The sequence below is a fragment of the Leopardus geoffroyi genome, chromosome D1 (assembly GCF_018350155.1).
Source record: "Leopardus geoffroyi isolate Oge1 chromosome D1, O.geoffroyi_Oge1_pat1.0, whole genome shotgun sequence".
Taxonomy (NCBI): Eukaryota; Metazoa; Chordata; class Mammalia; order Carnivora; family Felidae; genus Leopardus; species Leopardus geoffroyi.
The window spans coordinates 16,067,973-16,095,927 of NC_059329.1; the positions used below are offsets into that span (position 1 = coordinate 16,067,973).

Genomic DNA, 27,955 nt, shown 5'->3' on the forward strand with positions numbered 1-27,955 from the left:
TTTGAAACTAGTGTTCCAGTTCTCTAGACGTATCCCTAGCGTCAGAGATTCCTTGTTCCTTCGTTGAGTCCCAGACTCCTTGGAGAATTTGATGAGACTCTTTTCTGAGAAAATGCAGATGAAAAAGCCTGCTCATTATGCAAGTCAAAGCCCATCAGATGACAGCTTGGGTGAACCTTGCAAACATGCTGAACGAAGAAGCTAAGCCCAAAGGCCACGTGTGACTCCTTTCATATGAAATGCCCAGGATGGGCAGAGACGGAACAGGCTAGTGGTTGCCAGAGACTGGAGGGAGGGAAGAATGGGGAATAGTTGCTGATGAATAGGGGTTTCTTTTTGGGGTGATGAAAATGTCCTGGAATTAGTGGTGACTGATGCACAACTTTGTGAATAGACCAGCACTGAACTATATGCTTTACAGGGGTGAACTTTATGGAATGCAGATTATATCTCAATAAAGCTGTAATTTTTTTTTTTTTTTAAGTAAACTCTACCCCCAATGTGGGTCTCGAACTCACAACCCTGAAATCAAGAGTTGAATGCTCCATGGACTAAGCCATCCAGGCACCCCAATAAAGCTGTAGTTTTATTTATTAAAAAAAATTTTTTTTTTACATTTATTTATTTTTGACAGATACAGAGCACAAGTGGGGGAGGGGCAAAGAGAGAAGGAGACATAGAATCTGAAGCAGGCTTCAGGCTCTGACCTGTCCGCACAGAGCCCAACGCAGGGCTCGAACCCACAAACCGTGAGATCATGACTTGAGCTGAGGTTGGACACCCAACTGACTGAGCCACCTAGGTGCCCCTAAAGCTGTAATTTTAAAGATCATCAAATGGTAATTTGATTTGTACATTTCACTATATATAAATTTCACCTGACAACCATAAGTAAATATTGAACTCCAGTTAATTATATGCATGATAGGGGCGCCTGGGTGGCACAGTCGGTTAAGCGTCCGACTTCAGCCAGGTCACGATCTCGCGGTCCGTGGGTTCGAGCCCCGCGTCAGGCTCTGGGCTGATGGTTCAGAGCCTGGAGCCTGTTTCTGATTCTGTGTCTCCCTCTCTTTCTGCCCCTCCCCCGTTCATGCTCTGTCTCTCTCTGTCCCAAAAATAAATAAACGTTGAAAAAAAAATTAAAAAAAAAATTATGTGCATGATAAAGTGTTTAGGATGAAGTGTATTGATATCTGTAACTTCCTTTGAGATGTATCAAAAAACAAGATGGACTGATGAATGGATAGAGGGATGGATATCTGAGAAAACAAATTTAGCCAAAGGTTAGTTGTAGGATTTGGGTGGTAGATATATACATATAATTCTTCCAAAATTCTTTTATAATTTTTTATAATAAAATATTGGGAGGGGATTCCTGATCTAGTTCCTTCTCTGATATTTCTCAGATCTTTTTTTACCTAAGGATCACGAAGTTTTCAAGCACTAGATATGTCCCTGACATGACAGTTCTCTCTTTCCTGGGAAGTTTTTAATATATCTCAGTCACCTAATCTTTGATCTGTTGTTTTTTGTTTTTTGTTTTTTTTTTTTTTTTTAATTTTTTTAATGTTTATTTCTGAGATAGAGAGCATGAGTGGGTTAGGGCAGAGAGAGATGGAGACACTGAATCTGAAGCAGGCTGCAGGCTCTGAGCCATCAGCACAGAGCGCGACGTGGGGCTCGAACTCACAAACCATGAGATCATGACCTGAGCTGAAGTCGGTCACTCAACCGACTGAGCCACCCAGGCACCCCTACCTAATCTTTGATCTTTATCCTCCAACAATATGTATGTTGTTTATTACCTTGACCTTGAATGTACAGCAGTCCAACATTTGGGGAGGCGTAGCTCAGGTTGCATTCTCTCACCTGGACTTTGTTTTACTGAATTCCTCCAGACACAATAGCTGTTTGATGAGGACTTGTAAAAATTAATGCTCAACTTTGTGCATTGCTGGTGGGTAGGTAAAATGGTGCAGCCACCATCGAAGACAGTATGGCAGTTCCTCAAAAAGTTAAACCAACAATCCCATTTCTGGGTTTATTCCCAAAAGAAATGAAAGCAGGGACTCAAACATTTACATACCAGTTTTAATAGCATTGTTTGCAATCGCCGATATTGGGAACACCTCAAATGTCCCTTAGCAGATGAATGGGTAAAGAAAATGTGACATATACCCAATGGAATATTATTCAGCCTTTTAAAAAGGAAGGAAATTCTGATACATGCTACAAGGTGGATGAACCTTGAAAACATTATGCTAAGTGAAATGAACCAGATGCAATAAGACACATTTTGTATGATTCCACTTAAGTGGTACCTAACACAGGCAAATCCATAGAAACCAGAAATAGAGAAGGTACCAGGGGCTGTGGGGAAGGGAAGGTGGGAGTTACTGTTTAATGGGAATAAAGTTTCAATTTGAGATGATGAAAAAGCTCTAAAGCTAGATGGGGGTGATGGTGGTACAACACTGTGAATGTACTTAAATGCCACTGAATTGTATACTTAAAAATGGTTACAATGACAAGTTTCATGTGATGTGTATTTTACTTTTTAGAAAATTTTATTCAATTTATTTAAACTCAAAAAAAGAAGTTCACTCATTTCTCTCATCCCCCATTGCCTCTTGGAACCAGCAATCTGTTCTACTTTGATTTTAAAATTTTGATTACTGATTCAATCTCCTTGCTAGCTACAGGTCTCTCAAACTTTCTACTTTGTCAGTATTGGTAGGTTTTATGTTTCTAGAAATTTGTTCATCTCATTAGGTTAACCAATTTGTTGTTGTTGTGTTTCACCTCCCAGAGCAAGTGTTATGGTCCAACTCCAAATCAAAAGATAAGGAACCATCCTGTGCTTATCATGAAGCCATGGTAAGAGGGGGCTGCATACTATAGGTGAGTGAAGAATTATTACCAGTAATTTAATCTGTTCAACCCTTTTATTGCCTAGAAGGCCCTATATGATCTGATCCTAGGTACTTTTTTTAAGTTTATTTCTTTTGAGAGAGAGAGAATCCCAAGCAGGTTCCACACTGTCCGTGTGAAGCCTGAGTGGGGCTCAAACCCATGAACCATGAGATCATGACCTGAGCTGACATCAAGAGTTGGACGCTTAAACCGACTGAGCCACCCAGGCACCCTGCTTTTTTTTTTTTTTTTTTTTTTTTTTAAGTAAACTCTACCCCAACATGGGGCTTGAATTCGTGACCCCAGAGATCAAGAGTCAGATGCTGAACCGGTGGAGCCAGCCAGGCACCCCAAGGCTTTTTAATTTTGTTAATCTTTTTGAGGAACCAATTTTGGGTTTTATTGGTTTTCTTTTTGTTTTTCTATTCTCTATTAATTCTGCTGTAATCTTTATCATTTCCTTCCTTTTGCGAGCTTTGGGTTTAGTTTGTTCTATTTTTTTCTAATTTCTCAGGTTGTAAAGTTAGATTGTTAACGTGTGACCTTTTTTTAAATGTAAATATCCTCTGAGCACTGCTTTTGCTGCGTCCTGTAAATTTTGGTATGTTCTGTTTTCATTTCCATTTGTCTCTAGGTATTTTCTAATTTCCCTTGTGATTTTTTTTTTAAGACCTCTTTTTTTTAATTTTGTTTTTAACGTTTATTTATTATTAAGAGACAGAGAAACAGAGCATGAGCATGGGAGGGGTGGAGAAAGGGAGAGACACAGAACCTGAAGCAGGCTCCAGGCTCTGAGCTGTCAGCACAGAGCCCGATGCAGGGCTTGACCTCACAAACCGTGAGATCATGGCCTGAGCTGAAGTCAGACACTTGACCAACTGAGCCACCCAGGTGCCCCCCCCCCTTTTTTTTTTTTTAAATATTTATTTATTTTGAGAGAGAGAGAGCACACGTGTGCATGGTGGAGAAGCAGAAGGAAAGAGAATCCCAAGCAGGCTCTGTGCTGTGAGTGCAGAGCCTAACACGGGCCTCGATCCTCTGATCTGTGAGATCATGACCTGAGCCAAAATCAAGAGTCAGACACTTAACCGACTGAGCTTCCCAGGTGCCCTTCTCTCGTGATTTCTTATTTGACCCATTGGTTCAGAGCATATTCTCTGATTTTCCCAAAATTATGGGTTTTTCAGTTTTGCTTCTGTTACTGATTTCTGACTTCATCTCGTGGTCAGGGAAGATACTTTGTATGATATCTACCTTTTGAAATCTATTGAGACTTAATTTGTGGCCTAACATAGCACCCTGGCAATTGTCCCATGTGCACCTGAGAAGTATGCTCTTGCTTCTGGACAGGGTGTTCTGCCTCTGTCTGACAGAGTTAGTCAGTTCACTGTGTTAAGCCCTTTGTTTCCTTATATATCTTCTGTTCCACTGTTACATCCATTATTGATAGTGAGGTATTGAAGTTTGCAGCTCTTATTGTACAACTATTTCTCCCTTCAATTCTGTCAACTTTTGCTTTATATGTTCTGAGGTCTGTTATTAGGTGTCTAAATGTTTATAATTGTTATATCTTCTTGCTTCATGTTCCTTTTGTTAAGTCTCCTGACTTCACAGATGTAGAATCTGCTCATCTCTCTGTAATAGCAATTCTCAAATTTGTCTCCATCTTGAAATAATCTGAGGAGCTTAGAAAAAATATGGATTCCTGCATCCTGCCTCCAGAGATTGTGATTTTTTAAATTTTTTTTTTTTCAACGTTTATTTATTTTTGGGACAGAGAGAGACAGAGCATGAACAGGGGAGGGGCAGAGAGAGAGGGAGACACAGAATCGGAAACAGGCTCCAGGCTCCGAGCCATCAGCCCAGAGCCTGACGTGGGGCTCGAACTCACGGACCGTGAGATCGTGACCTGGCTGAAGTCGGACGCTTAACCGACTGCGCCACCCAGGCGCCCCTAGAGATTGTGATTTAATTAGTCTGGTGTGTTGTCTGTGAGAGGCAACTTTTCTTTAAAAGATCTCCAGGGGCGCCTGGGTGGCTCAGTCAGTTAAGCGTCCAGTTTCGGCTAAGGTCATGATCTCATGGTCCATGAGTTTGAGCCCCGCATTGGGCTCTGTGCTGACAGCTCAGAGCCTGGAGCCTGCTTCAGATTCTGTGTCTCCCTTTCTCTGCCCCTCCCCTGCTTGTGCTCAGTCTGTCTGTCTGTCTCTCTCTCTCTCAAAGAGTAAACATTAAAAAAAATTTTTTTAAAGATCTCCAGTTGGGGATGCCAGGGTGGCTCAGTCGGCTGAGCGTCCTGCTCTTGATTTTGGCGCAGGTCATGATCTCACAGTTCGTGGGTTAGAGTCCTATGTCGCACTCCACGCTGGCTGGTGGTGCAGAGCCAGCTTGGGATTCTCTCTCTCTGCCCCTCCCCAACTCACCCTCCCTCAAAAATAAATAAATAAACTTAAAAAAAAAAAATAAAAGATCTCCAGTTGATTCTAATGTGCAACCAAGTTTGAGAACTACTGCTCTATGAATACTATTGTTAATTCCCTTACCTTACCTGCTTTGTTTCTCTGATTTCCTTTGTTCTGCCAGTTTTAGTCTCTATTTTTCTGGTTTTCTTCAAATGTCTGGCAATCTCTGACTGTACATGGATATTTAACATGGGAGTTGCAAAAAGGTGTACACACACATGAAATGAGAGCAAACAGATATTTGCTATTTGCTAGAAGACTCCCTGACAGTATCTATAGGTCTTTTCTCTTTGGCTGATCATCTTGCCAAGAGAGGACTCTTGGCAATATTCTGCTTTGGAGGTATAAGCATGGAAGGGGGCTGAGGGTCTCATGGCTCATTCCTCTGTATTACCCTCTTCTTTTATTTATTTTATTTTATTTATTTTTTAATTTTTTTTCAAGTTTTATTTATTTTTGACAGAGAGAGCATGAGTTGGGGAGAGGCAGAGAGAGAGGGAGACACAGAATCCGAAGCAGGCTCCAGGCTTCCAGCTGTCAGCACAGAGATCGATGGCGGGGCTCAAATTTGTGAACTGCGAGATCGTGACCTGAGCTGAGGTCGGACGCTTAAACGACTGAGCCCCCCAGGTGCCCCCACACTCTTACTGTCCTCAGATTGCTTGTACTCTCATGTCCAGAGCCCCCGCCTTCTGTTGGGATGAAGAGGTGGGCAGCACAGATGGGGACATTTCTGGGGATCCAATCCTTCTACAAACCTTAAACCAATTCTCCTGTTTTCAGCCTCACCCGGCACACATGCCATCAGAAATATCTGGCATTTTCAACCCCTGACCCTTTCCAGGGCTCTGCACTGTCAGATGGCTTATCAGTTTCTCAGTCTCTATAGGCAACCTTCAGGCTCCCCTCACACCCCCCTACATCAGTTACCACTTACCCATCTTCCAAAATTGTTGCTGTCTAATCACCCATTGTTTTCTTTCCTATTATCTATCCTCGCTGGTTTATGTCTTTTTAAAAATTATTATTCTTATACTGTCATTGTATAGGGTGAAAGGAGAGAGTGAAGATGTAAATATTGTGTTCAATTTTGTTTGTTTCGAAGTGTTGAGAGCCTAGGGTCAGCAGAGAAGGTGAGGGACACTTCGAGCAGGGGAAATAGCCTGTGTGAAGGTTTAGTTAGAAGAGGGACTTCCAGGGCGCCTGGGGGGCTCAGTCTGTTGAGCGTCCACCTTCAGCTCAGGTTATGATTTCACAGCTTGTGAGTTCGAGCCCCACATCCAGCTCTGTGCTGACAACTAGGAGCCTGGAGCCTGCTTCGGATTCTGTCTCCCTCTCTCTCTGCCCCTCCCCTGCTTGTGCTCTGTCTCTGTCTCTCAAAAATAAATAAACATTAAAAAAATTTAAAAAAAAATTAAAGGGCTCAGTCAGTTAAGCATCTGACTTTGGCTCAGGTCATGATCTCATGGTTCGTGGGTTCGAGTCCTGCATCAGGCTCTGTGCTGATGGCTCGGAGCCTGGGGTCTGCTTTGAATTCTGTGTCTCCCCCTGTCTCTCAAAAATAAATAAACATTTAAAAAATTTTTAAAAAAGGAGAAGGAGAAGGAGAAGGACTTCCTGAATATGGGTAGAGCACAGCAAGCAGAGTTTGGTTTGGTATTTTGCCTTGGGGGATTATGGAAAATGAGGATCTTGAGGTAGGGAGAAAGCAGCCAAATGCAGTCTCAAGAGGCCTAGTTGAAAATTTATACTTAGTAACATAGTTACTACATCTTACATTTTGTGGCACTTCATCTTTTCACATAGTTTTACCCACAGGGTAAGCCTAAGAGTTAATTAGTGTTTGTTGTAACTGTTTCCTTTTACTTATTTTTTTAAAGTTTATTTGTTTATTTTGAGAGAGAGAACATGTGTGGGAGGGGGCAAGGGGCAGAGAGCGGGAGAGAGGGAATCCCAAGCAGGCTCCACACTGTTAGTGCAGAGACTGATGGGGGGCTTGATCCCATGAACCATGAGATCATGACCTGAGCTGAAATCAAGAGTCGGACGCTTAACTGACCGAGCCACCCAGGTGCCACTATGATAACTGTTTCATAGCTAGGTTAACTGAGGTAAAGAAGTTACCGGATTTTTTTCTAGGTCCACAGAAAGGGACCTTTCTGGCAAGGAGCCAGAAGGGAGTAACAACAGGTGTTGAGGAGGAGAGGAGCCCACAACTGAGCAATGTCTGGGAGGGCTGTGCTGGAGCAGCGAGGTAAGCTAAGGCCGTGCGTGAACAGTGACTTTGGCAGGAAGTACACTTGAGCCTTGTTATTTGTAGATTCTGCCTTTGTGAATCCACTTGCTTACTAAAATATGCTTGCAATTCCCAATCAATACTTGTAGTGTTTTGGGGCGCCTGGGTGGCGCAGTCGGTTAAGCGTCCGACTTCAGCCAGGTCACGATCTCGCGGTCCGGGAGTTCGAGCCCCGCGTCGGGCTCTGGGCTGATGGCTCAGAGCCTGGAGCCTGTTTCCGATTCTGTGTCTCCCTCTCTCTCTGCCCCTACCCCGTTCATGCTCTGTCTCTCTCTGTCCCAAAAATAAATAAACATTGAAAAAAAAATTAAAAAAAAAAAATACTTGTAGTGTTTTTACGGTTATTTGCAGACATGCTCAGAGCAGTGATAAATGTAAGTCACCTGACACCTACTTTCCATGCTGAGGCGGAGAAAGGTGACGTTCTGCTTTCTGGTTTCAGCCGTCATACTGGAAACAAGTGCTCTGTGCACTTTCTATGTATTGCTACATTTTCTGCTTATTGTTGATTTTGCTATTTAAAATGACCTGCAAGCAGGGGCGCCTGGGTGGCTCGGTCAGTTAAGTGTTTGACTTCGGCTCAGGTCATGAGCTCACGGTTTGTGATTTCAAGCCCTTCATCTCGTTGTCTGCTGTCAGCAGAGAGCTTGCTTCGGGTCTTCCGCCCCTCTCTGCCTCTCCCCTGCTCATGTGCTTTCTCTCGCTCTCAAAAATAAAAATACAAACATTTAAAATGACCCCCAAGCATAGCAGTGAGGTGCTGTCTAGTGTTCCTATGTGTAGTAAGGCCACCATGTGGCTCACGGAGAAAGTGTGGTAGATAAACTTCAGTACAGCATGATTTACAGTGCTCGTGGCTGTGAGTTCAATGAATCAATGGCTGGTTGATGAAAATGTTATGACCGGGGCGCATAGAAGCCTAATCTCATATTTCCCCTAGGAGCGATGGTTCAGTATTTGCTAACTGGGTGTTTGTGGTGGCTTTATAGAACATAACTACTGTGGATAACAAGATTCAACCGTTTTCATTAGTGCTAAGTCTTAGCTCTAGCCAAAGAAGGCAATCTGAATGTTCCCTGAAAACGTAGTGGAGAATTTGAGTTACTATCATACTTTGGTTTTTTTTTTCCTTATGAGTTAAATGAGAGCATTGGTGATATCCAGTTGAGAGCAGAGCCCCTGGGGTTCCAGTATGATGTCAAAGCGAGGCCTGAGCACAAAAGTTCCTGCTCCTCAAATTGAAGCATGATGTGAACATCACACTTGGTTTAAGAGTCGGTCAGAAACAATTTCTCTCCTGTGTGTTTATTGTATATGTATTAGGCTGACGGTGTAGCATTTTTTTAAGTTTATTTATTTATTTTGAAAGAGAGCACGTGCACATGCGAGTGGGGGAGGGGCAGAGAGAGAGGGAGAGAGAGAATCCCAAGCAGGCTCCACACTGTCAGTGCAGAGCCCAGCACGGGGCTTGATCCCACAAACCGTGAGATCATGACCGGAGTCAGACGCTCAACCGACGGAACAACCCAGGCGCCCCTGACGGTGTAGCATTTTACTGGAATTCTCCCCGCAATCCATTCCTGCCCCACTTCCCCCCATATCAGTCCGTAGCTCCTTTATCCCTTCAGCTGCTCAAGCCAAAATGCCTGGGGGTCATCCCTGATTCCTTTGCTTGCACCCCCACATCCAGTCTATCAGCAAGTTCTGTCGGTTCTACCCCTGCTGTTTCTCCCTCTGTTGCCTCGCACCCCACCCCTCCCTTCTGTGAGGTCTCGTGCTGCCGGGCTTCCCGCATCCCCTTGCCAGCTGCTGATCTCCGCCAATGGGAGGCACCAGCCAGACAGAAGGCAGAGAAAGGAAGGAGCAGCCGTCGTCGCTCACGGTTGCCGTAGCAGTGAGGGGACGGTGTGCACACTTCGGTGCCTGAGTGTGGCACCCTCGCAGCCCATCAAGACCACTGCAGGATCCCTTCTGCTTCCGGCACCTGCAGCGGACGCCTCCCCTTGAACCTCTTCTTCCTGCGGCACGCTCTCCCTTCTCCCTTTTGCTCCGCGGGCCTTCCAACACTCTGTGACCAATGTCCCACATTTAGCACCCTCTGTCAGAAGTAACTAGTGTGGTTTCTGACTTCCTGACTGGCGCTTGGCTGACACAGCTTCCAAATCATTTCCTGAATCGGTCCATCTTCACTACTTTCACCCCGGTCCAAGGCACAGTCACCTCCCACCTGCACTGTGCAACAGCTAGGCTCTCCGGAGACCACAACCAGACAGGTCTGGAGCTAGACAGGCAGGTGAGGCAGGCAGCGGTCACTGGTGAGAGACCCCTAGAAAAAGGAAGTTCCGGGAGAAAATGACCGCCCTCTACTGCCAACCCTGGAGAACTGGGATTTGATTTTATTTCACAAGCTGATTTGCTGAAGCCGCTATTCACTTAATGCCATTACTAGGCCTGGTCCCTTATCTCTGCCTGGTGCTCAGTCTGTCTTTTTCTTTTCTTTTCTTTTCTTTTCTTTTCTTTTCTTTTCTTTTCTTTTTTCTCTTTTCATTTTGGTTTGCTTTGAGAGAGAGAGAGAGAGAGAGAGGGGACAGAATGCAAATGGGGGAGGGGCAGAGAGAGAGGGAGACACAGAATCCAAAACAGACTCCAGGCTCTGAGCTGTCAGCACAGAGCCCAACACGGGCTCAAACTCACAAACCACAAGATCATGACCTGAGCCCAAGTCGGACGCTTAACCAACTAAGCCACATAGGCGCCCCTGTCTTTTTCTCTTTAAATGTGTATTTACTTATTTTGAGAGAGGGCACTCGCAAGTCAGGGAGGGCAAGAGAGAAGGAGAGAGAGAATCCCAAGCAGGCTCCACACCGTCAGCGCAGAGCCTGACATGGGGCTCCATCTCACAAACCATGAGATCATGATCGGACCCAAAATCAGGAGTTGGATGCTTGACTGAGCCACCAGGAGCCCCTGTCTTTTCTCTTTCACATTACAGAACAGCAGGACAACCTGAAAGACACAGCATTTTATTTGCAAAATCTTTGCCAACTAACTTGAAGAATGGAAGAAAATAATTCCGTCGCTATCTCAAAAAGAACATCTTTTAAGCTTCCCTCCCAACCTGAGCACCCTGGAATCCCAGACATTCCAATCCTTCCATTCTAACTCAAATCCCCACCATGGCATAGATGCATAATTCCCGTGGGAAGGAAACCTGAGACAGGCAGAAGCCATTTAAGGAACGCGCGCTGTACTTTCTGGCAGAGAGGGCAGCAGGGAGCACACGTCCCTGAGTCAGGCAAGGACGCCACGTGGCTGACGGCCATCTCTCTTCAGCCAGCACAGCCTTGCAACGGCGTGACCTGGGGGGGTGTCTCAGCTGAAGATCAATGTCTCTGCATCTCCAGCTTGGGAGGCGGCGTTGGATGGAGGGGTGAATGCTTTCTTGCCTTCAGCTAGAGCTTTAAAATGCTGTGAGGAAAGAGGAGAGGGTACACGGAGTTTGTGGTACGTTGGCTGCTATATCTGAGCAAGAACTAACCTCTTTACCGCCTGTAATGCTCCGGTTTTTTCTACGTTCCATTTCAGAACAATTCCTTGGTGCTGTTTTTGAAAAACAGCTAGAAATCTGCCCCGCCTCCTTCAAAGATGAACCCCTCTCCTTCTGTCCTGCTTCCATCCGTTAGGCCACATGGTTCTCCCACCAGGAGTGTCCTTGGTAGACCCTCACAAGCCTGGCCACGCCAAAGGCCCACAGCCATTCCGCCTGCCTTCCTGTGAAAGCCCAACCCTCCTGCTTGCTGCTCTTTTAATGACAGAGAAGGGTGATGGTAACTCCAGCAGAAACATCCTTGTCAAAGGACACATCACAGCCAACTCGGAGGAGTGGAGACTACAGTGATCTCGCTACAGCTTAAAGCACTTGCTAATGCTAGCCTCACCTGTGAGTTCTTGAATTCCGAGTAGAGGGAAAAGAGCAGGTGTAGGGACTGAATCCGACTCTTGTAGACAGGGATGTCGAGGATGGCTGAAATCAAGAACTCCCATGAGCAGAACCAAACAAAACCGGCAATTATCTGTTTAGAATAGCCAAGCCCCTCCCAGATGGGACGTGTTACTATGCCTCTGGGGGTTAAACACCTGGCAGGGAGTCACCTAAGCCCAAATACCACCTTCAATGCTGCCAAATAGTAAACTGGCTTAAAGCGAGGGCCGTAACTCAAGATGCTGTCTTCCGAGAGTAAACAAGCCTTTTCAAAAGCCCACAATGTATTCATCCAGAAACGCAACTGGGAAGGGATGGGGGAACTTACCACAGATCATGTCAATGTACTCTGCCAGGCTGCAGTCGATCTCTGCCGTGGGCAGGCTCACCTAGGAGTAGCGTGGGACGGACCAAAGTCAGAAGGCTGAAGCTTCAGCGGGGCCAGCACCCCTCCCTCTCTCTGAAGAAAGAGAGCTCCCAGCTAAAGCATGTCATGGGCCGAACTGTGCTTCCCCCCAAATACCTATATTGAAGCCCTAACAGCCAGTACCTCAGAATAGGACTGTATTGGAGACACAGTCTCAAGAGACAATGAAGCTAAAATGAGGTCATCAGGGTGAATCCTAATCCAGTAACTGGTGTCCTTATAAGAAGAGCAAATCAGGACACAGGCACACACAGAGGGAAGACGGCCAGGAGAGAGGCCCTGGAAGAAGTCAACTCTGCTGACAACTTGACCTCACACTTCTAGCATCCAGATGCGTGAGAAAATAAATTTCTGTTGTTTAAGCCACCCGATCTGTGTCATGAAAGCCCTGGCAAACAATACAATGTGCTTTCTTCCCTCTGATCAATAAAATGAGATTGGTGACATTCATTAACCATAGTGGATGATCTAACAGGACCAAAAAAATAAATAAATAAAAATAAGTAAAATACACTGCCATGCTATCTTCCGGTGTGTATTTGTGAGGAAGGGGCTGATCCCAGGCCACGGCCAAGTATTTATGGCTACTTGGTGTTATAATGCCTAATGGGCATGGAACACTATAGGAACAGAAAAAATGGAATATGACAGATGAGGTGATAGGCTTTGTGTCTAAACAAGTCATACTGTAAGTTTAAAAACCATTGGCTCTGTAAACAATTTTTGTTCTTTTTTTTACAAAAAATCAGAGTGTAGGTAGGTCTGCAATTTCCTGTTTTCATTTAACATGTCATTGATATTTTCTCCTATCAGAGTAAAATAAAACCAAATAATATTCTACTGTGTAAGTATTTCACCAAATAAATGTACTTCAGTCTATTCAGTTCCCTAATCAGACACTTTTCCTCAGCTACAGCTTTAAAAATGCTTTGAGGAAAGAGATTGTTTTCAAATTCTTGGCTTTTACCACTGTTCCTCAATAAAATAAACATTTACCTAAAAGCTCTGTCCTCACAGAGCTTATAGGGAGTTTTGATAGGGAGAAACAAAAACCGAAATAAGTAAGGCATAGAGTATGTCAGAAGGTAAGTGTTAGAGAAAAAGCAGGGCAAGGGGGTGAGGAACATTGTATGGCTGGTGTGGCCATTTTATTTATTTATTTATTTAAAAAAATTTTTTTTAACGTTTATTTATTTATTTATTTATTAAAAAAAATTTTTTTTTCAACATTTATTTATTTTTGGGACAGAGAGAGACAGAGCATGAACGGGGGAGGGGCAGAGAGAGAGGGAGACACAGAACCTGAAACAGGCTCCAGGCTCTGAGCGGTCAGCACAGAGCCCGACGCGGGGCTCGAACTCACGGACTGTGAGATCGTGACCTGAGTCGAAGTCGGCCGCTTAACCGACTGAGCCACCCAGGCGCCCCATGGTGTGGCCATTTTAAATATGATAGCCAAGGAACTGTAAATTGTGTTTGCTCAGTTTCCTTTTCTTGATATAGAAGAGTTCTTTGCTTGGACAGTAATCTAATATATAATTTTTTTCAGTTCATCACTCTTTAACTTTGTTTAATGGTAAGTACTGGTACTGAGAACTTTTCATTTCCAAATCTAAAATGTCACATTTTCGCCATTATGACTTTGAAGTTTTTTTTAAATGTTTTTAACGCTTTATTTATTTTTGAGGGAGATAGCATGTGAGCAGGGGAGTGGCAGAGAGAGAGAGGGAGGCAGAGAGAGAGAGAGAGAGGGAGACAGAGAGAGAGAGAGAGAGAGAGAGGTAGAGAGAGAGGGAGAGAATCCCTAGCAGGCTCCACACTGACAGCCTCTGATGCAGGGCTCAAACTCACAAACCGTGAGATACTGACCTGAGCCCAAACAAAGAGTCAGACGCTTAACCCAGTCTGAGCCACCCAGGCGCCCCTTAGTTTGTCTTTATCCCATTATGTTTTTCTTTTATTTTTGAGAGAGACAGAGTGCGAGCAGGGGAGTGGCAGAGAGAGAGGGAGACACAGAATCCAAAGCATGTTCCAGGCTCTGAGCTGTCAGCACAGAGCCTGATGCAGGGCTTGAACCCACAAACCACAAGATCATGACCTAAGCCAAAGTCGGACACTAAAACGACTGAGACACAAAGGTGTCCCGATTTTTAAGATTCTTAAAAGCAAAAGAAATAAGACACAAAAGAGTGTGATTAGATTTAGACACACACAAAATAGGCAAGCATGATCCATACTATTAGAAATCAGGACAGTGAGGGGCGTCTGGGTAGCTCAGTTGGTAAAGCGTGCATCTCTTGATCTTGGGGTTGTAAGTTTGAAAAAAAAATGTTTTTTAATGTTTATTTTTGAAAGAGTCAAAGAGAGAGACAGATGTGAGCAGAGAGAGAGAAGGAGACACAGAATCTGAAGCAGGCTCCAGGCTCTGAGCTGTCAGCACAGAGCCGCCTGACGTGGAGCTGGAACCCAGGAACCATGAGAGCAGGACCTGAGTCAAAGTCGGATGCTAAATCAACTGAGCCACCCAAGGCACCCCTAAGTGGCTGTAATTTTAAACCTCACATTAGGTGTAGAGATTACTTAGAAAAAAATCTTTAGGGGCACCTGGGTGGCTCAGTTGGTTAAGCATCCAACTCTTGATTTTGGCTCAGGTCATAATCTCACAGTTATGAGATCAAGCCCCATGTCAGGTTCTGCACTGGGCATGGAGCCTGCTTGAGATTCTCTCTCTCCTTCTCCCTCTGCCCCTCCCCCACTTGCACTCTCATGCTCGCTCTCTAAAACATATGTGTGTGTGTGTGTGTGTGTGTGTGTGTGTATTTCAAGAAAAAAAAAACTTAATACAGGAAGAGAGCAAACACTGGGCACTTGAGTAAATGCTACACTTTCGTGGCCCCTGCTCCCTCCACTTACCTTGCCCAAAAGCTCTTCAAACTCTGGGGACCATTCCTGCATTAGCGTGTCAATATCAGGCATGGGCCTACAAACACAGAGGTAAATATGAACAGGAAACGAGCACAGGTAATGGGTAACATCAGCAACCTCTGGGTCATGAGATTCTAGGATGAAGGAAGGTGGTCAGTCAGCCACATGAGGATTTCAGGCTGGCCGGATCCACAGAACCTCAGGTTGATCTGGTATGTCCTCAGCCTGTGGGCCCTCTTCTCAGAAGCAATGGATCCGCAAGTGGGGAAGGTCACCAGGGGTTCCTCTGGTGAAGAGGGTGTATTTCTTACCTGGTATAGTGCACAGTCGCAGGGGGCTTAGAACGGTGTAATTCTGAGATGCTCTCAATCCATGTGTCAATGGCTTTGGGATTCTTCTCTGCATCTTCTAGGCTCTTTACTTTCATATGTTGCTAGAAAAATAAGGGGAAACCCTGGCTGATGACATTAAATAGCTCTCTTATTTTAACAGGATGGCTCATCATACGCTGTTGTTTCTTAAATAGCAGACAGCCGATGAATAGGGTAGCCTAACAGCAGCCAAGTGAAGATTAGAGGAAAACCTGATAAAATTTTCTGGAGCCATGGGAAGGGGGTGGGTGAATAGGACAAGACTGACCACACTGAGATGGCATTTCGTACCACTAGGATGGCTACAATTCCTTTTTTTAAGTTTGTTTGTTTGTGTGTTTATTTAGAGTGAGCGTGCATGTGGGGGAGGGGCAGATAGAGGGAGAGAGAATCCCAAGCAGGCCCCACACTGTCAGCATGGAGCTGGATGCAGGGCTCAAACCCATGAACTGTGAGACCATGACCTGAGCCAGAGTTGGATGCCTAAGAAACTGAACCATCCAGGCGCCCCTAGGATGGCTAGAATTAAAAAGACAGACAATCACAAGTGTGAGCGAGGATGTGGAGCAACTGGAACTCTCATTCCTTACTGGTGGAATAGTAAAATGGTTCAGCTACTTTGTGTTTTGGTTTTTTTGTTTTGTTTTGTTTTTTTAAGTTTGTTTATCTTTGAGAGAGAGAGAGCACAAGCAGGAGAGGGACAGAGAGAGAAAATGGGAGACAAAGAATCTGAAGCAGCCTCCAGGCTCTAAGCCGTCAACACAGAGCCTGATGTGGAGCTTAAACTCACGAATTGCAACATCATGACTTGAGCCAAAGTCAGACACTTAACTGACTGAGCCACCCAGGCACCCCAAAGGTGCGTTTTTAAATGAGATAGCAGTTTATACATCTCTGTGAATACACTAAAACTCACTGACCTGTACAATCTGAAAGGGCGAGTTTCATGGTAAGTAAATTATATCGCAATAAAACGTTTTAAAACTAGGGCTGGCCTGAAACCATAGCTACCCCTTTTGATAGTAAGTCAACTGCACAGATACCAGCGGGGCCTCTGGCCATCTCCAGCTGGGGCCTGGACTGGACTAGTATCTTACTGTGACGTTGTGCTGTTTGGAATTCTCAGTCAACCAGAGAGAGAGCACTGTAGGGTCTGACTGCTTTGTAGAAGGCTCATCCAATACCAACAGGCCAAGGTTGTCCGGCTTTCCATCAGGACGTGGGACCTGGTTAAGAGAAAGGAAGAAAGAGGAAAAAATGGGGTTGGGCATACATAAAAAGGCCATATCTGTTGTTTCCAATCAGCTGAAGAGGAAGAACTCTTCCGGTTCATCATTATTACTAGTATTAAAAAGCATGCTTGCATACCATGCTGTACTAAAATACGATCTACTACAAAACACATGATCTACAGTATCTTAAATATAAAGCTGATAATTAGGCAAATAAATGACAGATTTTTAACATATAATGGTAGAATGAAGTTATTACCTAATACAATGAATAGAATTTGGAGAGCAAGATTAAGAACGCCAATGAAATGAAGAATGTATATGAAGGTAGCCAGTGCTAGCCAAGGAAATTAGTGGAATTGTTAAGAGTAAGAGAGGAGTCAGAAGAAACACCTAAGGAGTCATTTTTAGGATGTTTCGACTGTACCTTTAGGAATGCGTCAATATCCCCAACAGCAGGGATAAAATCAGGAATGAAAGGTTTCAGTTTGTGGTCCAGGTCGATCATCTGAGGGGTGTACCTAGAGACATTGCCAAGGTTAGGTGGAGAAAGTCAGAGAAACGAACTTTACTGTTCAGGTTAAAAAATCTAAGGAGAATGGCCCCATTTCAGACTGGAGGTAGGAAATGGGTGGGGAGGTCATGGGGGAAGGGCCTGGTGCTCACCTGCTGATATATTGGAAGAGTTCCTTAATCTCAGCCGAAACTGGCAAGTGTTCATAATCTGTAGGATCATAGGCCCTGTGAAAAGGAAAATATGGTTCGAGGTGGCCAGAGAAGAGCAGACGTGGCCGAGCCCTGGTTCAGCCCCCTCCTCACTGACCACAGACTCCCTGACTCTGAACCTTGTTTCTGCCCTGCCCACAATTGCCCTTCCTGGGTGGTTCACAAGGCAACTTTAGAATGGATCATAATTAGCTTGGTTATCTCTGCCAATGAAGAAGAAAAGAGTCACAGAAAATGGAAAACAATTGCTAAACATTTTAGAATGAAGCATACATTTTGTTTCCCTTTTTTGAATGAAAGGGATGGAGAGAAAATATGGTATGAGATTGCAATTTTTTAAAATTCAACTATAACTGACAACATGAGATTTCAATTTCTGACATGAAAATAATCTGTCCCAAGAAAAACAAGAATTTTTACAAAGATGCTTTTAACAGTGGGCACCTGGGTGGCTCAGTCAGTTAATCTTCTGACCCCTGATCTCAGCTCAGGTCTTGATCTCAATATGAGTTCAAGCCCAGCCTTGGATTCCACGCTGGGCCTGGAGCCTATCTTAATTAAAAAAAAAAAAAAAGAAAAGAAAAGTTTTTAACAGTGTTTATTTAAGGATTTTTTCAATGTTTGTTTTTGAGAGAAAGAGAGAGAGAGTGAGCACGAGAGGGGCTGTGAGAGGGGGACAGAGGATCCGAAGCAGGCTCTGCACTTTCAGTTCAGAGCCCAATGTGGGGCTCGAATTCACAAACCATGAGATCATGACTCGAGCCGAAGGCAGACACTTAACCGACTGAGCCACCCAGGTGCCCCTTAATGGTGTTATTTATACAGGTAAAAAATTAGAAACAAAATACCCAATACTTGAGAGATGGTTAGGCATGTCAATTTGAATGTTTAGTAGTTATTATTATTTTTAATTTTTAAGTAAGCTCTACACCCAATGCGGGGCCTGAACTCACAACCCCGAGATGGAGTTGCATGCTCTACTGACTGAGCCAGCCAGGTGCCCCCAAATATTGTATAGTTATTAAATACAGAATATAGGAAATGTATACAGTAAAAAAAAACAAAACAAAAACAAAACCCAGTAGAACACATTAATTATAATTAAGTAAAATGTAATAAACATTGGCAAAGTACATAGGTGACTTGGAAAGTTATTAACAAAGGTCTGAGGAGGGTAGCTTAGCAAAAAACAGAAATATATCATTATTGTTTTAATTTTTTTTTTTCAACGTTTATTTATTTTTGGGACAGAGAGAGACAGAGCATGAATGGGGGAGGTGCAGAGAGAGAGGGAGACACAGAATCGGAAACAGGCTCCAGGCTCCGAGCCATCAGCCCAGAGCCCGACGCGGGGCTCGAACTCACGGGCCGCGAGATCGTGACCTGGCTGAAGTCGGACGCTTAACCGACTGCGCCACCCAGGCGCCCCTCATTATTGTTTTAATGTTCACTTATTTACTTTGAGAAGGAGAGAGAGAACCCCAAGCAGGCTCCACGCTGACAGCATGTGCTGATGCGGGGCTCCATCTCACGAACCACGAGATCACGACCTGAGCCAAAATCAAGACTTGGGTGCTCAGCCGACTGAGCCGCCCAGGTGCCCAAAACTAAATCTATTATTGACTTGAAGTTTCCATTTCCCCAGGTTCTGTAATTTATGAAAGCAGGATATGATCATGAAGTAAGCTGGGAAACATGAAAAGTCAGTCTGGGATTAAACTTTTGCCTCACTTGCTTAGTGTCTACCTGTGGGTGGATAGTCCACAGGTAACTTTTTATTAAACTGCTTGATTTAATAAGTGATACATACAGATGATATAAAAGGAAAGGCATAAAATGTACAAAGTGAAAAGTTATGGCTCACTTCCACCCTTGTCCCCTTGCCACCATGTTCCCCTCCCCAAAGTAATCACTAGGATTAGTTTCTAGGGTTTCCTAGAAATAGTCTACGTAATATTCCTTTTATACCCTAGTAGCACAGCGTAAACACTCTACTATACCTTTTTAAAATTTAACACTGTCTCTTGGAGATTGTTCTTTATGGTGCACAGAGTGCTGCCTTATACTTTTTAATGGCCAGACAGAATTCCACTGATTGGCTACACCATCATTACTGTAACCAGTAATGGTATATGAAATGGATGGGCCTTAGAATCCACTTTGATTAAAACCTATAGGGGTGGGTCATGAATAATCTATCCTATCCCGAGGACTGGAACAGGATGAGGTTTTTCTTTTGTTTTTGTTTTTTGTTTTTTTTTTAAAAGAGAGAGAGAGTGAGAGAGAGAGAGGCAGAGGGAGGGATACAGAGAATTCCAAGCAGGCTCTATACTCAGTGTGGAGTCCTACGTGGGCGGGGCTCGATCCCACAATGCTGGGATCATGACCTGAGCTAAAATCAAGAGTCCGATGCTCAAACCAAATGAGCTACCCAGGCGCCCCAAGAGATGTTTTTACTGAAACACCAGCCAGGAACACGTGCTTCAGTGTAGGGCTCCCAAGCACTTATTCTCTATCCATCCAACAAAGATCTGAGCCTAACCTAGAATCTCTCCTGTGCCTGTATGTTTTCCTTGCTGAACAGAATTGCTTGTGTATGTATATAAATGTTATTTTCTCGTTCCCAACATTAGAGCTCCTTGAAGGCAGGGACCACCTTTTATATTCACTCAGCAAATCCTCATGAAACCACCGAACCTGCAAATATTTCAGATAATGCAAGTGATGTCATGGGACTCAATGAGGCAGTGTGGCCAGAAGAGAAGGAAAACGCATTATGCTGGCTTCTGAGACACCTGAAAATCCTAAGCAGGATCAAAGGGAGATGCTAGAATTTCACTCCTAACTGATGTGTCTTCCTCCCTGGCTTGAGTGTCCTCAGCGAGGCAGGGCTTTCCTCACCCTTCCAGAGGGGCCCCGTGCTCTTCATCATCATCATCTTCATCAGTATCCGTCTCAGAGGAGTCATCGTCGTCATCATCATCATTTTCACTGAAGCCCCGTTGAGGTGTCAGCTGCGAGGGCTTCTTCTTCTCCTGAGGTAGGGCAGGGTGGGCACAGAAAGAGCTACATAAAGAGAAGGTTAGTGTGCCTATGCCCCATTCCCTCCTAGTGCTCCCACACATACCCTCCCGCCTGGCACCAAATGACCAGAAAGAGAGGGTGGCTCTCCCCAGAAAGGCCCCAAGGACTGTCGTCTTTTCCTGCTTGGCTGCACCCTGGGGCCTCACTTTCTATAACCACATTCGATTTTTCTCCTTGAGGCCTGGGTATAGATTTTATCCAGTAGATATCTATTTTACCTTTTACTTAGGAGACCCCCAGTCAGCTCCAACTCTAAAAGCTAGAGACTCTTGAAGGAGAGGAAGGCAACTCTGATTAGTTATTTTGGAAGGAAATGAGGGCAGATGAAGTTGGAAGACAATTTTAGGGGAATCTTAATACTCACAAAGCTCACGGGGAGGAAATCTAGTGTTTAATTTGCAAGACTGCCCAGAGTAAGCTGCTAATAACTATCAAAAGAATCAACTCCGTCCCCGAATTCCAATCAGCAGTTCCAGAGACTATGGGTTTTTCACTTCCATTCAGTCACACTTCTCTTCAGTGGGTATTGGACCTGCCCATAGTCCCCGTCCCTTCCCTCCCGAAGTCAAATGCAATGACTACATGTTATATCTCAAGATAAGAGACTCTTCTGTCCTTGGCATTACAACCTACCTTTCCGAGCTTCTGGTTCTCTAAGTATCATCCCACACTCTCAAGGGTATGAGGAGTCCAGTTTTGGGACTTGCAGGGGCATTTGGGACAGGGTCCATGTCTTTGCCTCTGTGGCCTGGAGCCTGTGACATGCCCTCACTTAGGACCCGAAGGATGACCGACTGGTTCCCTTTAAAAGTAGGTTTGGGGGCACCTGGGTGACTCAGTTGGTTAAGCGTTCGACACTTAATTTTGGCTCAGGTCATGATCTCATAGTTGTGAGATCAAGCCCTGTGTTGGGCTGTGTGTGCTGAGCATGGAGCCTGCTTGGCATTCTTTCTCTCTCTCTCTCTCTCTCTCTCTCTCTCAATATTTTTTAAAAATAAATAGTAGGTTGGGGCGCCTGGGTGGCTCAGTCGGTTAAGCGTCCGACTTCGGCTCAGGTCACGATCTCACTGTCCGTGGGTTCAAGCCCCGTGTCAGGCTCTGTGCTGACAGCTCAGAGCCTGGAGCCTGTTTCCGATTCTGTGTCTCCCTCTCTCTCTGACCCTCCCCCGTTCATGCTCTGTCTCTCTCTGTCTCAAAAATAAATAAACGTTAAAAAAAAATAATAAAAATAAAAATAAAATAAATAGTAGGTTTTGAGGGGCACCTGGCTGATTCAGTTGGTAGAACATGAGACTCTTGATCTCAGGGTTGTGAGTTTAACCCCCTCGTGGGGCATACAGCTTACTTAAAAAAAAAATAGCAATAATTAATTAATTAAAAAAATAAAAGTAGGTTTTTTAAAAAAATGTTTATTTCTTTTGTGAGAGAGGGAGAGGGTGAGGGAGCGCGACACGGGGCTCAGTCCCACGACCGTGAGATCATGACCTGAGCCAGTATCAAGAGTCTGATGCTCAACTGACTGAGCCACCTAGATGCCCATAAAAGTAGGTTTTGAAAGCTTGGTTTCCATATGCCATATGGCTTATGCCAAGGTTAACAAATGTTTGGTTCCAGTTTTAAAAATTATTTAACGTTTCTCTTACAGTCAAGCAACTATTGGCATATAAAACTGTGACATATTACATAACATCAAAAATGCTTTTGGTCACAGGTTCCTGTACGCATAACACAGAATTATTATATATAGATAAAAATATTTTTTAACTAACTGTAATATGTGTGTGACAAATGGCACCCAGTTGCAGAATTTATTCAATGACTGTGCTTTATTGGTATACAATAGATAAGGGTCTCCTATAGTGCTCTTTTTTTTTTTTTTTAAACGTTTATTTATTTTTGAGACAGAGCATGAATGGGGGAGGGTCAGAGAGAGGGAGACAAAGAATCTGAAACAGGCTCCAGGCTCTGAGCCATCAGCACAGAGCCCGACGCGGGGCTTGAACTCACGGACTGCGAGATCATGACCTGAGCCAAAGTCGGCCGCTTAACCGTCTGAGCCACCCAGGCGCCCCTAGTGCTCTTTCTTAACTCAAAATCTGCCAAAGCAATCCCTCATCACACAGGAAGTAGTTTGGCAAAGGCAGCTTTTTAAAATTTTTTTTTTTTCAACGTTTATTTATTTTTGGGACAGAGAGAGACAGAGCATGAACGGGGGAGGGGCAGAGAGAGAGGGAGACACAGAATCGGAAACAGGCTCCAGGCTCTGAGCCATCAGCCCAGAGCCCGACGCGGGGCTCGAACTCACGGACCGCGAGATCGTGACCTGGCTGAAGTCGGACGCTTAACCGACTGCGCCACCCAGGCGCCCCAAAGGCAGCTTTTTAAGAATACTGATGGCCAATTTAAAGGTTATTAAAAATAACCTCTCTGATTCTAGGTGCACGCTAAATTAAAAAGATAAATTGAGTCCTGAATGTTGGTCACAGCATGATGAAGACTAGAAAAATTTAGGGTGAACATGTAAAAACTAGGAGGCCAAATTAGGAAAACTGCTCACTTTTCTTTTGTCTGCTTCTTCAAAGCTATGTTTTGCAAAATCTCTGATCTAAAGGCAGAGGGCTTCCTATGCCACAGACAGATGCCTAAAAAATTACTTTGTGGGTAAGATGTTAAAACAGCACACTAGTCACCAAGTGGAACGACTTTATTTTTCTTAATAATTTATTTATTATATTTTTTAGTAATCTCTATACTCAACTTGAGGCTCGAACTCACAACCCCGAGGTCAGGAGTCGCGTGCTCCTCCAACTGAGCCAGCCAGGTGCCCCAAAGCAGGACTACTTTAAAATGTGACCTTGTATAAAAAGCTACATTTTCTACAATCAGTCTATATTACTATAGCTTTTTGCATTACTTCAAATATCCTTCTTCACTTGTTTCAAAGCTCCTGTTCTTGAAGGATAATCAAAAGGTAACTAACCATTGGATCACGTGCTAAGGCTGAACACAATGGCTGTGTAGGAGAGCACGTGTGCACCTGTAGGGTCCTGCCTAGAGCTGGAGGCATCTTGCCATCTTTCTTTCGGAAACAGAGCAATCCTCCAGGTTCACAGAACCAACCACAAAGTGACATCTGGGTCTTAAAACTTCAAAATTAAAGTCTCTTTCACAAAATATTGGCAGTATCACGAATGTTGACAACGAACAGATGCCTAGACCAATAATTCCAAACTCGCTTTATCATAAGAATTACTTGGGAGTGCTTGCTAAAAATATAAATTCTCAGGCTTTTACCTTCAAGATCCTGATTCAGTAGTTCTGGGTGGGGACTGGACATCTGTATTGTTAAAGGTAAGTACTCTAGCTGATTCTTATTGTCCGTAAAGTTTGCAAAAACAACGCTTATATTATATGAAATATATGAAATATATATATTCCTCACCAAAAAGTCAGCTGTAATAGTAGGCTTGACTCCAGAAGGAAACAATTTTTTCTTTTTTTTTTGAGAGAGAGAGAGACAGGGTGCAAGTGAGCAAGGGGCAGAGAGAGAAAATCCCACAAGGGGCAGACAGAGAGAGAGAGAAGCGGGGCTCACCCTAAGCGGGGCTTGTGTTTTTACCTGAAGCAGGGCTGAAACTCACGAACCATGAGATCATGACCTGAGCTGAAGTCAGATGCTTAATGACTGAGCCACCCAAGCACTCTGAAGGAGTCAAAATCTTAAGGCTCTTTGCTCCTGATTTTCCTACATGAGCTCAAAGGTATCCAACCCAACCCCTGGAGGTGAGTAGTCAAGAAATGTTTACTGCTGGGGCGCCTGAGTGGCTCAGTCGGTTAAGCATCCTGACTCTTGATTTTGGCTTAGGCCATGATCTCACAGTTCATGAGTTTGAGCCCCGCATCAGGCTCTGCACTGACAGCTCAGAGCCTGGGGCCTGCTTCTTATTCTGTGTCTCCCTCTCTCTGCGCCTCCCACCAACTCCTGTGTGCTCTCTCCCTCTCTCAAAAATAAGTAAAACTTAAAAAAAAAAAAAAAAAAAAAAAGGCACGTTTACTATTGACCTACTGTCACCCAGACTAACTACTGACAACTCCCAAGTCCACAAGAAACTGTGGGTCATACTATACCTTGTTATTTTCCTCTTCATACTCATCACTGCTGTTGTCAGCCATAGTCTTGTCAGGAAGCTGGGCAGAACCAAGAAGTCCTTAGAAGAAAAGTTTGACTTTCAGGTTAGTAATATGATCTTTAAAGACAAATATTTTTGGTTTATAGTATGATATGCTCTGCTTTATGGCTAAAGGACAGAAGTCTGAATTCTAGTCATGGCTTTGTCAACTCAATTCAGGATATATATACTAAGCATTAGTGTGCATAAGGCATTAGGTTAGACATTATACTAGTGGATTATCTGCTGTTACATAAATTATATACAATCTGCCCTTAGTTTACATACTGGGAAGGCCGGGAGTGAAGAACAACTCTATGGCTTGAAACTCTTAGCCTGAGTCTCAGTATTCCCACATCTGAAGGAAGGCAGTGACATCCATCACTCAAGACCGTTACAAGGACCAAATGACAAAACTCAGGTGAAAGGAATTGACCCAGCTCCTGGCAAGTAATAGTCACAAATATGAACTGAATCAGGGTCCAGAAAAGCAATAGAAATATTCTGAACAATTAAAAGTATAACCAGATATAAGATAGTAACTGGCATGGAAACCATGTTTAATGATTTCTAAATCAAATTAAGCCAGGGGCACCTGGGTGGCTCAGGTCACGATCTCACCGTTGGTGAGTTTGAGCCCCGCATCGGGCTCTGTGCTGACAGCTCTGAGCCTGGAGCCTGCTTCGGATTCTGTGTCTCCCTCTCTCTGCCCTTCCCCTGCTCGTGCTCTGTCTCTCTCTCTCTCTCAAAAATAAATAAACATTTAAAAAAATGTAAATCAAATTAATGCCAATTAAACACCACTTTTCAGCCTGCTACCTTGCCCAAACTGAAAACAAATTGTAATGTCAACAGCCGGCAAGATTATAAGCATGCTCAAGTCAAAAACCTTATCTAGGTATACATATATCCCCAAAAGATTGAAAGCAGGGACTCAAAAAGATACTTGGACACCCGTGTTCACAGCAGCAGAGTCACAATAGCCAAAAGAGGGGAAAAAACCCAAGTGTTCATCGATAGACGAGTGGATAAACCAAATGCGGTTATACCTACAATGGGATATTATTCAGCCATAGAAAGGAAGGAAACTCACACGTGCTATAGCATCAATGAACCTCGAAAACACGATGCTAAGTGAAATAAGCCAGACACAAAAGGACAACTATTGTATGATTCCACTTTTGTGGAGCCCAGAATAAGTGAAGTCATAGAGACCAAGTGGAACAGAGGTTACCGGGGGCTGCCAGGGAGAGGGGAATGGCGAGTTATTGTTTAACGAGTAGTTTCTGTTCGGGATGATGAAGGAGCTCTAGAAATAGACAGTAGAGATAGTTACACAACAATATGAATGCACTCAATGCCACCGAATCGTACACTCAAAAATGATTAAAATGGCAAATTTTATGTTAGGTATATTTACCGCCACCCCAGAGGTCACCCTTGATTCCTAACTCAAGAGCCAAACCCAATCCATCAGCAAGTATCTTGTATTTTCCTCTCCTCTCTATGCTCCCCTTCCTCACCACATCGGGGTCACTATCGCCTCAGCTCGCCATTGCAACAGGAGCCTTGGCTCCCTACTCACCTCCTGCCTGCCTGCCTTGGATACCACTCCTTCCTACCATACGCTGGTCTCCTTCAAGGCCTCAAACGAACCCAAACTCCTTTTCACGTTTCACTTGCTTCTTCCTTTTCCTGCCCCACTTCTCCTCAATATCTGGATTTTTCTCATCTTTCAGTCTCCAATGTCACCGCCCCCTCAGGTCTTCCCTGACCCCCCTATCAAAAGAAGATCCCACTCCTCATCATTATCCTCTGTAACATCACACTCTTTGCCTCCAACAGTGCACTCACCACATTTGTCATTATGTTTATCCATTTGTCATCTGTCTCCCGTGATTACGAGCATTGAATGGCAGGGTCGGTATCTCTTTTAATACTGTATACCTAGTGCCAGGCAGAAGGCTGACACACAGTAGGCATTGAAAACATGTGTGTTGACTAAATGAGGGGGTCAAGTCCTGTTAACACGTTCCACTGAGACTTTGACTGGGATCGCAAGTTAAGGGCAGGTTACTGAAGCATCTTCAAAACTGTGCAAAAACGGTTTTGAGAAGTTAAAGCAAACAGACAAACGTGAATCCCTGGCCGACTGTGAGCAGAGCCACAGCACCAAGCCACCGGAGATAGGGAACACTGGTCAGGTTGGAGGAAGACCCTGCATCTGGGGGGCTGGGTTTTTTCCTCCCTCAACTAGTTGGAAATGATGGCCAATTGTTCGCCAAACTGGACTCTGAAAGCCAACATTTGCTATTACAGTAAAACAGGAACTTCTTGGAGACATTCATGAATCCATCCTGCTCTTTTGTTCTGAGAGCTATTTCCTTCCTCTCCCGTCCTCTCTTACCTTTGGGTCTGGGGGTTGGAGGATGAATACTTGCAACCTCTTCAGAGTCGTTAATCTCTAGACGCTCATCGTAGGTCTGGTTTTCTACAATTTTGGTCTAGGTAAAAGGAGACATAATTACATAGCTGGTATCACCGGATATGAGCTGATTCCAAACCAGTAGTGGTTCCTCTTCCTTACCCAAGACACCAGTTTTACATGAAACCTTTACCCCCATTCAAATTTTCCTTGACTTCTTGGCCCAAGTCAAGCAGTTAAATCATTCTGCTGCAGCTCTTGTTTAGGAACTGCTGGCAGGCTGGCTGAGGATCGAGGGAATCGTGGAGGGAAACGACAGCCAACTGAGGGGACCAGCTCCCCAAAGCTGTAAGATGCACGCACACGGGCACAACAGTATTTGTCTTAAGAGGCAGCTCTCTCCTTATGGTCACTTTCCCCCAAGGCTGTTGGGGTGTCGGGGCTGGGGGGAGGGAGCTAGGGGGCTGTAGAGGTTCTAAAAAGAGTTCTGTCTCTGGAGTCCCCTTGTTTACCTGCAGAGAGGGTAAACTCCAGTTTCTCAGTCCCATCCAATAATCCCAAGCGCATCACCCCCATCTCTACCCCCTGTCTTGAAGGTCGGACCCCACTGAAGTTTCTTGGGGAAGTAAAGGAAGCCGAATGATAGCTGGTGGCGTGAAGGAAGAGAAGTAACGGTTGTCACGGAGATGGGAAGAGATGGGGGGATGGAGGGAAGGGGAGTGGAGATTCCTCCCGGGAGGGAGAAAGGGACTTCTCTTTCTGCTAAGGTGAATACGAATTACCTGTAGCCCCTCTGAATCCGTCTCCTCTATATGGAAAGAACCCCAGCCTACGGCCGGAGTCTCACTCCTAAATCAGATGAGGCCACTTTCGGGCTTCGACTTGGAGCTGCCTGCCTTGTTGCCAGTCGCTAGGAGGCAAAAAAAAAAAAAAAAAAAAAAAA

The 27,955-nt window shown here is 44.4% G+C and overlaps 1 protein-coding gene and 1 long non-coding RNA gene across 3 annotated transcripts; one reads left to right on the plus strand and one right to left on the minus strand.

Annotated features, from left to right (window-relative positions):
* Positions 1-731: 731 nt before the first annotated feature.
* On the plus strand, positions 732-10,774 carry LOC123600754. Its single transcript, XR_006713790.1, has 4 exons — positions 732-839; positions 2,810-2,901; positions 7,515-7,629; positions 10,664-10,774. It is a non-coding gene; the product is annotated as an uncharacterized LOC123600754 (long non-coding RNA).
* Positions 10,679-27,950, minus strand: IFT46 (intraflagellar transport 46). 2 transcript variants are annotated; one of them, XM_045483024.1, is made up of 12 exons: positions 27,795-27,950; positions 26,995-27,091; positions 24,547-24,626; positions 20,236-20,369; positions 17,275-17,349; positions 17,036-17,129; positions 16,474-16,602; positions 15,317-15,438; positions 14,994-15,060; positions 11,982-12,042; positions 11,610-11,695; positions 10,679-11,139 (listed from the first exon to the last, which is right to left on the minus strand). In XM_045483024.1, exons 3-12 carry the CDS (start codon positions 24,589-24,591, stop codon positions 11,044-11,046), a joined length of 909 nt encoding a protein of 302 aa, XP_045338980.1. In that variant the 5' UTR covers positions 24,592-24,626; positions 26,995-27,091; positions 27,795-27,950; the 3' UTR covers positions 10,679-11,043. The 2 variants fall into 2 exon arrangements, with proteins under 2 accessions (XP_045338980.1, XP_045338981.1); XM_045483025.1 differs by having other exon boundaries at positions 24,547-24,606; positions 27,795-27,942.
* Positions 27,951-27,955: the final 5 nt, after the last annotated feature.

What these genes read in the sequence shown, in the direction of transcription:
- IFT46 (XM_045483024.1), bottom strand. Translation starts at nt 24,591, where the DNA reads ATGGCTGACAACAGCAGTGATGAGTATGAAGAGGAAAATAACAAG. An exon ending in CTCTTCCAATATATCAGCAG is followed by an intron (nt 17,130 to 17,274) that starts GTGAGCACCAGG and finishes CAATGTCTCTAG; the next exon opens with GTACACCCCTCAGATGATCG. An exon ending in ATATTGACGCATTCCTAAAG is followed by an intron (nt 16,603 to 17,035) that starts GTACAGTCGAAA and finishes TCTCTTAACCAG; the next exon opens with GTCCCACGTCCTGATGGAAA.